The 10,396-nt window shown below is 37.9% G+C and overlaps 1 protein-coding gene across 2 annotated transcripts; it reads right to left on the bottom strand.

The window, feature by feature from the left end:
• Positions 1 to 2,448: 2,448 nt before the first annotated feature.
• On the bottom strand, positions 2,449 to 10,320 carry tspan34b (tetraspanin 34b). Of its 2 annotated transcripts, XM_032586357.1 has the most exons (9): positions 10,063 to 10,320; positions 8,718 to 8,757; positions 7,366 to 7,440; positions 5,663 to 5,878; positions 4,103 to 4,177; positions 3,905 to 4,012; positions 3,685 to 3,816; positions 3,497 to 3,589; positions 2,449 to 2,913 (listed from the first exon to the last, which is right to left on the bottom strand). In XM_032586357.1, exons 3-9 carry the CDS (start codon positions 7,420 to 7,422, stop codon positions 2,854 to 2,856), a joined length of 741 nt encoding a protein of 246 aa, XP_032442248.1. In that variant the 5' UTR covers positions 7,423 to 7,440; positions 8,718 to 8,757; positions 10,063 to 10,320; the 3' UTR covers positions 2,449 to 2,853. The 2 variants fall into 2 exon arrangements, with proteins under 2 accessions (XP_032442248.1, XP_032442249.1); XM_032586358.1 differs by lacking the exon at positions 8,718 to 8,757.
• Between the last annotated feature and the right edge of the window lie 76 nt (positions 10,321 to 10,396).

The following is a 10,396-nucleotide window of genomic DNA, read 5'->3' as shown; positions in this document are numbered from 1 at the left end:
GCTGCTCATATAGTGACGACATCCTGCGTCATGTAAGAAGTCTCATGGCATTTTAGGAAAAGGACGAATTAAAAGAATCAATTTAAAGGTTTTATGAATGATATTAGGTCGTTAAGAACAGAGAGCAAATCTTCATGTCAAATACACATCAGCCTGCTGGGGGTCAGACTGGCGTCTCGCTGCTGCTAGAAATCAGAGATGTTGCATTTTTGCATATGTGGGCCAGTGTACGGGTTTTTAATGATCAAAATCGTCACACGACCTTCAGTGGTCATTTACTTTTCACCATGTAGGCAATTAACATGATTTTTAATTACGATCTGTGACATGAGCACAATAGCAAATAAAGATTTAATTTCGAAAATAATTTACACAGTGAAATAACAAAGTTGATCACAGGTTTTGTTCGTCCTGCTGCTTGATTTCTACAGCAGCCATAAGTAACATGTCTGCATCTGAGAAAATTATTATTATTTTCTCATTCTACATCAGAACATAAAAACTGAGTAAGATCATCTGAATTAAAGTTTACAGACTTTATAAAAGCTGGATGAGCAAACTGTCAACTTGAATCCCATTGTTTATTTTTCAAATGTAAAAAAAAAAAATTGCAGGAACAAGGGCTTTCTTTTAAATGTGTCTATAATTCTAGTCGATTCCATTAACTGTATCACATCTTAAATGTTTTTTAAAATGACCTTAATTTTGTTTTTATGTGTATATAACAATGAGTGACTTTAAAGAAACACACAGCAGTGAGTCTGCAATAGAATAAATAAAAATGGGACCAAAAATGAGACCAGAGGAAACTTAGCAACCCTGAACAGGAGCACCTAGTTTACATAGTTTAGATCAACATTAGGTTCTTCTTCTTCTTTTGCTCTTTTGGTTTGTTATTTTGTTTGTATTTCCTTTTAATTCCTGTAAAGCATTTTTCATTGCCTTGTTGCTGAAAACGTGCTACATAAATAAAATTCCCTTACTGTACCAATCAGAGTTTTGAATGGAAACAAATCAAAATCTAGACTTAAATATCCAACAGGATTTGCATTTTGGCTTCCATTTTTGTTAAACATGTACAGTGTGGTGTTTTGTGTGTTTTGCACACTTGAAGTTACTTTTTTTTTTTTTTTTTTTTAATGTCAGAATCATTTTAAAATGAAATTGTTTTTATTCTGGCATGATGCATAAAGTCCAGGACTTAAAGGACAGTGTGAGTTTAATTCTCTCCTGTCTGATTCATTTGTTCTCACAAAAAGCTCCTGAGTCCTGACAAATTAATCACAAGTCCAAAAACCATTTTACAAAAGATTCAGAAGAGAACCTGCTGTTTGACCATCAACATCATATGAAATCGTGAGAAGAAATTTCCTTTCCTTCTGTTTCCCTTAATAGTTGGTTGTAGTGCCAGATAAAGACATGCACTTCTTTTCATTCGTTAACCATAATTTTCACTCCTGTTTCATCTTTAATATTTCTTTTCCACAAAACCATTCATCTTGATGTCATCTGGGGATGTAGACAATAGTCAATATTTTTATTTTTTATTTGAGCTATGCATTAAATTACAGTACTGTCAAAAGTAAAGTGAGATCACCTGGTTTGTCCCATGTCGGTGAAAGAGTAAAGTTTAAAGCAAAGTGACAAAAAGCCTGATAAGTCTGACCTCTTCACCTCTCCGTTGCCATGGCTCCCACCCACGTCTCCTGCAGAGAAAATCTTTGGGGAAGCCAAGAGTGCTCACTCAGTCCGATAAATGCCTTGTCGACATACCAGAGCATTCAGCGTTTTCAAAAAATAGATTTGTTTTCTGTTCACAACAGACGGTAACAGCTGTTACATAATGTGACATCATCACCATCCATATATAGTAGTTCCTTTCTGCATTATGGAAGTTTTACTCAAAAACTTTTTATTTTTATTTGTCAACGGTTTGAAATTTACCCATCTACTTTCAAAGACAATGGACAGGCTGATTGTTGTGATTTATTTAGATTTTTATTATTTGTTTTACTTTCAAGACTTTTAGTTTTAACCAGCACTGATGTTGTAAGGATTTGGTTTTTTTCTGTGTGTTCTTTTAGGTTTCTGTGTCTATCGTTCCTCCGTGTTGCCTTGTCTCTCCCTCCGTTGTTCCCAGCTGTGTTTCGTTTCCCTGGTTACCCTCTGTGTGTTTAATCCCACCTGTGTTCCTTGTTCTTTGTTGGGTCAAGTCAGTTGTCAGATGTTTATTGAGCTGCCAGTTATCAGCTCTTAGCCTTCCGCTCATCCTGTGCTGCCTGACTTTGGTCTTTGTATCTCTGACTTTTATCATTAAATTCATCCTTTTCTTCATTTCAACCTGAGTCCACAGCGTCTTCCTCACCACCTCCAACCGCAAACCATGACAGCTGTGAAATTTTCCATTTAAACAAGTTCAATAACTTGGCGGCAGCAGAGCAGTCGGAGCCCTTTACACGGAAATATATGATTTTATTGCAAATACAAATCAATTTACGACAAACAACTATTGCTCAACTACATTTATCATACAAGAAGCTCTCGTACATCATTCACCTCCAAAACACAACAACCAGCTTTTGCTTCATTATTACAGGAACTGCATCATGTAATTCCCCAACAACTGGATACGTGTTAAGTGCTTTAGCTCTCTTTCATATATACACAATGGAAAGAGGGATTTCTTGATGATTTCTCAGAAAATTAATATTTTAGATCCATAAATTAAATCTACTTCATAAATCGAGATGTAGTAAAAAATATCATTCAGTTGTCCTCGATTGCACAAGACCTGACGTCGCAGTCGGTGTTTTCCCCGATGAGGCAGGAAGTAGAAGGACGTCCTGCTCTTCGTTAGGCCCTGGTGGATTTTATTCTGCAGTAGAGCGTCATGGAGACGATCATGGCACAAATCTGAGGAGAGCGAACATAATATTATGAGTTCATGAACGCTGAATGGATACAACGGAGTGTTAGGGTCAGGCTAATTTGAAAAAATAAATCAATGAAATTACGAGAATAAAGTCAGAAGGTTTTGTGAATAAAGTCGTACGACAATAAAGCTGAAATAATATGAGAATAAAGCTGCAGTATTACTGCATTCTCGTAATTTTATTGTTATTCTTTCTTAGTATGGCCTTTATGCTACTAACGTAATAAAATTACTTAACGAACACTGAACAGATACAACACTGTACAAGGACCACGCTAAGAAAATAATATTAAAAGAATTTGCGAGGATAAAGTTATAAAAATATAACTTTATTCTCGCAATATTGCAACGATTTGCATATCATTCCGACTTTATTCTCGTATTTACGACTTTGTCCTCTTAATATCTTTATTGCCAAAATTCTACAATACTATGACTTTGTTCTTGTAATTTCTTTCTTTACTATTATTTTTGATTATCATGGCCCTACTCTGTTCTATGATAGTGAAGTTATCTCCTATACATAATTTTTTTCCCCCTATAATTTGGAAGTTGGGGTCTTACCTCCAGAGCAGCAATCCCTAGAGCAACGCCCACAATCACCACTGTGTTGCTATCAATCAACTTCTTGATCTTTGGGAAGCAGCCATCTGCGATCTTTTGAAAGTACAACACAGACGTTTTAATTTACAGCAGATATTACTGAATAGTAACTAAATAACTAAACGTGAGATTGTCTCTTAGAGCATTACTTTTGAGTCTGCCATAGTTGCGTTACATGGGCTGTCGACCAGGCAGCAGCGTGGTGGATAGGTATTGTTGTGCGCCGTGTAATACGGGGAACCCGTAAAGTCTGTGTAGTTGTAGAATCCACAACATTTTAACTGCAGAGAGAGACAGAGAGCGGATCAGATGAGCAGATGGGAAACGCTGTGAAGGAGAACTCATCGTAGGTTCAGACGTCTCGTGTACCCCGTCCATGGTGGTATTCCACAGTCCAGTAATGTCAGTATTGCTGCCATAGTCTTTCTGGATGCTCTTAACTGCTGCTGTGCCAACCTTTTCAAACAGTGAATCTGCCTAACAAAAACAGACAATATTAGATGTTATCTCCTGTCCACGTTATCTTGTTATGAAGGCCGTTTGGTCTGAACTCCTTCAGTCACTTACCACAGGTCTGAAAACCAGAATGACCACCGCCCCTGCCACCTCAGCGATGAAAACCAGCAAGACTATCATGAAAAACTGGGAAGAAGATCAGATTAAAAGATATGAGTGATGGCAGTTTATTAAAAAATATAAGTTAAAACCTGCTTGGAGCTGATATTTTTATGTTGATAAATTAACTTTTTGAAATAAAATGCCGACACTGGGCTGTAATTGCCTGAGATACTGGAATGACAACATTGAAGTTGAGTTTCTCCCAGTTGCGAATCTAAAATACTGTAGGATTTGCTAATTGTTGTGATGCTAATCGCTATTAGCATCACACCTGTCTGATGTGTTTAAACTCTACTGGAGGAAGACCTCATTATGAATATGTGCCAATAAGATTTGAATCATTAGATATGCTAGCATATACTTTGTACCTGCTACTGTTGCACATAGCGGTCCACCACATAAAATAAATCAGACGAGGAAATATCTTGTGAAGGACATCTCTCCTCTAAAGTTTATGAAAGTTGTAACTTAATTCTGTAACAACAGGCCAACAAAATATGTATTACACCATGAAGGCTACATGTTGGAGTGGTTAGTACTGATGCCTTGTAGCCAGAAGGTCCTGGGATCGAATCCTGACCAAAGAGACTTTCTCTTTGCAGTGTCTATCCAGTTCTATTTGCTTCTTGTTACAGTCCAAAAACATACATGCCAAATTTATTTGTCTCTCTTAATTGCCCCTAGGAATGAGTGTTTGCGTGTCCAATGTCTGTGTTGCCCTGGGTTGACCTATTGACCTGTCCCAGTCATGGGCCAAATAAGCAGGTATTTGTAATTTGATTTCATTCCACCCTCTACATATGGAGGGCTTAACTTTTCCCTGTTTATCATGAGCTAATTATTAATTATCGTTCTTTATTAGACTGTCAGAGTCAGAAATGTACAGGAAAGTTTATCTGAGGCGTCATGAGGTGAACTTCACTGAAGAATTTTATAAAACATAGTTTGAATCTCTCCTAAGCAAAACTGTGCTTATTTTTGTGGTTTGAACACTTTTTGTCTGCACTTTTTCCTTCCACTAAACCTTCCATTAATATTGTTAGACAAAGTATTGTGTGAAAAGCAGGCTTCATTACGACTGACCTTTCTGTCTTGCTGTTCTTATGGAGGCTATCGGTGGCTGTCTGCTGGACAGCTGTGACGTTACCTACGTTACTCACGATTGTGTTAATATAACTTTTCAATGTAAATATTCCACTTTTTATTTGTGTAAAACAACATTAAGATATTTTAAGAAGCAGAACTTCGGGGTATTGTCAGCTGATACGCCAATATCAGAAAGACAAACAGAAAACGTGTCACTTTTTAAATTGCACGACTGTAATAATAACTTTTGATGATGTACCAGTTTATCTCGTTGCACTTGTATCATTACATTTATCAAATTTCCTCAAATTTGACACATTTTCACCACTTTTCAAATGGTGAAATTTGACAAATGGGTCTTTTGATCTTTTGACTTTTGAAACTTCACCAATTTTGAAGTAGTGAAATTTGAGAAACGCCTACCAGCACCAGCATGCACTTGCTCTCCCTGATGGCCCCACAGCAGCCCAGGAAGCCGATGACGACCAGGAGGGCACCGATGGCGATCAGCAGGTATCCCACGTTGAGCACCTGATTAATTTCCGGTGGGACGTTGTCGATTTTTCCGAGGAAGTTGAAGATGGAGCCGCTGTCTACCTTCACCCAGATCCCCACGCCCAGGATGCCGATCCCGGCCAACTGAACGGGAGAGAAGACGGAGTATTAATGGAGAACTTAGACTGCTTGGGATAACGAGGGCAAAAAAAAAAAAAAACATGCAAAATTATTTGAATACTGGAACACTACTGAATGTGTCATTTCATTTTGGCTGTAAAAACATGAGGAGAATTTAAGTTTCTCAATGGGATTATAATAAATGACACCACAACTGTACGGTTGACTGATTTTTAGCACCAACTATCTGCATCTTTAGCCTTAGAATTTTACATTTAACTCTTATGGTTCTTTGAAAATCATTCTGGTTGAACTATAAGATCAAAGTTATACACAGTCAAATTCATTAAATCAGAAAATGCGTCTGGATGAGTCTCGTTTGACAGATCAAAAGTCCCTTTTGAAATTAACGACCTTGAGTCAGGTATTAAACATACTTTTCATTTAGCCCACTTCTGTAAAAATACTTTTTATTGGTCTGGTGTAATATTCTAATTTAAAATGTCTTGTTTTTATTAGCTGTAAGTTGAAAATCATCAGGTTTAAGAGGAATAAAAGTTTTCAAACCTCCATCTGTATGTAGTTAATCTATGTAATGTGTTTAAATTTGTGATAAAGTTCCCCAAATAAATGGGATTTTCAATGATATTCTAATTTGTTGAAAGCATACTGCTAAATGAACAAAGAAAAAAATCAAGAGAGAAACAAATCCCAAGAATTAAGACATAAATAAAATACTTTTTTTCCACAAAAACAATATTCTGATTAAAAACTAAAGTTTTCTGCCACAACAATATTTTTTTTCTACATTGGGTAATTTTCCTTACAGTTTTAGTTTGTTTAAGTGGACAGAATCTGAGGTCCATGCATTCTTCAACATGGCCACTTGATGTCAGTATTTGCTGCACGGTGCTCCTTTAACTTCCTGGAAACCTGAGAGGATTCGGACTGCAGACACTGTATCTGGCTGACTCAAGTTAAATGTTTGGTTAAAACTCACTAACCCATTCAGATACTGTAATGTCCTATTCAAATCCTCTTGGGTGTCTTTCACAAGGAGCTATTGATGAATGCATGTCATATTTATATGTCCTCTCTCTATATTTGCATGATTTTTTTGTTCAGATTGTGGCTTTGTGCGATACCACATGGAGGTCTCACACACACACACACACACGCCGACATGCCCACACACACACACATGCACAATGGGGACTTTCCATTCATTTCTACAGCCTAAACCTTACCCTTATCCTAACCGTAACCAAAATTCAATTCATACCTTAGTTCTAAATCTAACCCCTGACCCAAAAACGTTTCCCCTGGTAGGGACCAGGCTTTGGTCCCCACAAGGAGAAGTGGGTCCCCACAATGTAGTATGTGTCAGGACAATGGGCCCCATAAGGTATTACAAACAAACGCACATGCACACACACACACACACACACACACACGGATATTCCTGCGAAATTAAAAGCTGAGTATTAGTATGAAAAGTCGAAGCTACTTACGAAGATGATGCCATTAAAAGCAATCATCATGGCTTTGAGGAATCCGAAACACCCCATTTTTCCAGCTGATGGCTCCTGTAAAGGCAGGGGGGAAAAAAGATGTTTTGACATTACTCAAACTTTTATTCATAGATTTGTCAGTATTTTTATCATACGTCTTATCATGACGACAGAATACGTGCATTTCAGTATGAATCATCTGATCAGCGTGCTACATTGTTGAACACTTTGTGATCAAGTGTGCTACATTGTTGAACCCTTTAGACTTTGGGAGAGGCCCTTTCTGCTGTTAGGTGGGAGAAATAGGGCAGGAATAAAAAATTATGTCATAACTCTGTTTTTTTATACCTTGTTTGTGAGCTTCATAACCATTTAAAGAACTTTAGTAATTTATGTAGCGTTTACTACCCTTCCTTGCACGTGTGGTAGAGGAAGGATGACGATACAGGAAGTATCACTTTTTTTTTAACAAGATCCTTCAGACTAAAGATATTTTAGTTTCACAGGGTTTTTTTATCAATAGCATGGGAAATGTTTGCAACACCATCCTATTTATAGTGATTTAAGTTTTGATCTTTTTCAGCCAGTTAAGTTAGAAATAACTTCTTAATACTTCTTAAACTTCCTAATAATAATACAACCAGATTTTCTATTGATAACCTGATTACATTATATTAAAAAAAAACTACTGGATCATCAGTTAAGAAAGCTGTTGATGAATCTTCAATGATGAAAACTAGTTTTCATCATTGATTCATCATTTTCCAGTTTTCCATTGTTAGGAATTCACATTAGGCATTGGGGAGAGAGATGTGGTTATGGATGATAAATGTGATCCAAAGGCAGGAGGCCGCTCATTTCTGATTTTGTTTAATCAGAAATCTCTCAACATTGAATTGAGTCGACTGATACAAACAGAGATAAGAACCGCCAGGATTGAAATGGAGTTTGATTAAAACGGTATCAAATGGAAGCAGGAAGCGTGTATGTTTGCTTGTATTTATGTACTTCTGCATTTTTAAATTCTGTCCGTTTGAAAAGGGTTAAAGGTCAGTTTGACCTTTCATCAGTTCGTACTCTTATTTCATAAGCGTCACCAAGCTGGCTCATACACTTAGACCAAAGCACATCAGTTTGTTTTTGTGTGTAGTTAGGTAATTTGATCAAACATGACAATAAGTGATCATAAAATAAACTCAGTTTGAACTTTGCATTACAACACAATTCAGTTTAAACTCCGTTTCGCTCAGTTGACTAATTCTGAGGGACTTCGGTTTGGAAGATGTCATTTTTTGGAGTCATAAAACCACATTTATCACAGTAGACTATTAGTATTGTATTGAAAAAAATACCTTTAATAATCTGTTATCGAAGCAGGGTCCAAACGTCCCACTGAAGGGTAGAAATTGACACATTGTCAGGAAACAAATGTAAATAGATGAAGTTTTAGTTCTGTGTATGGAAAAAATGAGGTTCGAAGCAAACAAAACTGATGAAGTATGAAATGAAAAGGAGGTGAAAGGAAAAATCACCCCAACTAATATATAATGACTACTGATCAAGGCTAGGAAACATTTATTTTGCAGGTACAAAATAGAAATAGGAAGTAGGTAGCGAGTACCAAATGGGGATGTAAACTGATCCAAAAATTATATCAACCTGAGAGTAAAACAAATGAGTAGTTTCACTGAGAGCAGCTTCATATGTGTATTTTTTATGTACCTACACTTTGTCAGTGTTAAAATATTTCATGGTGACACAGAAACACTTAAGCACTTTGTCATCAGCATACATAGAAACACTGGCCTTCCGTCTCACACCAACTACTCGTCCAGAGTCACTTTAAGATCGCCTCCTCTGAAAGCTTTCACGTCTTTGGACCTCCAAGACGGGGAAACAGTGCTCTTTGTGTGCCGCAACATAACAGATAAATTGTATTCCCAAAGACAATGACAGGGCAGATCCCTATTGTCTATAGCAACAAGCTTCTTTTTAAGAACAACAATCCCCCGTGACCTCTTATCGCCTAGATTGTTGTTTATGTGCCTTTCCTACAAAATGTGTACCTCAAGGAAAACAGGAGTTTGTTGTTTGGTCTCTCAGCGGAAAGCCTCGAATTAATCATACGTTCACCGGCCAGGTGGTGTACAAAATGTAACCAGCTGTTACCTGGACAGCCGCCGAAACTCCAGCAATGTTTTTCCTGCTCAGAAACCGTTCCTGCTTCCCCGTGGTCAGCACTTGAACTCTGACACCAAGGAATCAGCTAAGTGATGTATTAACAAGTTAAAGTCACACGGAAGTCCCTCACAGTACCTCAGCAAAGTCTGGAAAATGACCCACAAGCAGAAAAAAAACCCATACTGGAGATGCAAAAAGGCAGGCTCTTGTGGTTGAACACCTTTAAACGATGTACCAAGAGTATAGCATAGCTTGCGACTGCTCGTCTTGCATCGGGAAAACCGAACTGTTTCTGACTTCCATCAAAAACAAGGATGGATAAATCTCAAAGGGCTTCATTCAGAGGCAGGCAGGTCCCTGGAGACAAAGGATCATTGTTGGATGGATCCCTCACCATGCCACCATACCATGGTTTTTACACCAACCGTTCATGCGGTTGGTGTAAAAACACCAACCGCACGAACCCCTTCCTTCCACATGCCTAAAGTCGCTAAGTTGGGTAGCTGAGTGACTCACCTGCTGCAGTAGACGTCCGGTGAGAAGCTCTGTGGTTTGCTTCAGTCTCTACCTTCACTACTGAGACTGGTTGGCTGTTGCTGTGGGAGAACACAGTGAGGTCACAGGAACACAAGATCGCTCTGTCTTCAATAAATGACCCAGAATATGTTCATTGTCTCCTTAGTTTCCCTCTGCCTTTGTCACTCTGTTGCACACAAAAGAGCTTCGGGAGTACTTTCTAAGCAGTATCATGTTATTTTGAGGCTACTGACTGGTTATAGCTACTAGGAAGGGGAGGGTGTGTGCAGTGGGTGTGACCAAAGCGGCTGAGTAATGACACATCACCATGGAG

This window comes from Xiphophorus hellerii, chromosome 16 (genome assembly GCF_003331165.1).
Source record: "Xiphophorus hellerii strain 12219 chromosome 16, Xiphophorus_hellerii-4.1, whole genome shotgun sequence".
Lineage (NCBI taxonomy): Eukaryota > Metazoa > Chordata > Actinopteri > Cyprinodontiformes > Poeciliidae > Xiphophorus > Xiphophorus hellerii.
Note: the sequence above shows the minus strand (reverse complement) of the source record. Positions and strands in the feature narration are given on the sequence as shown.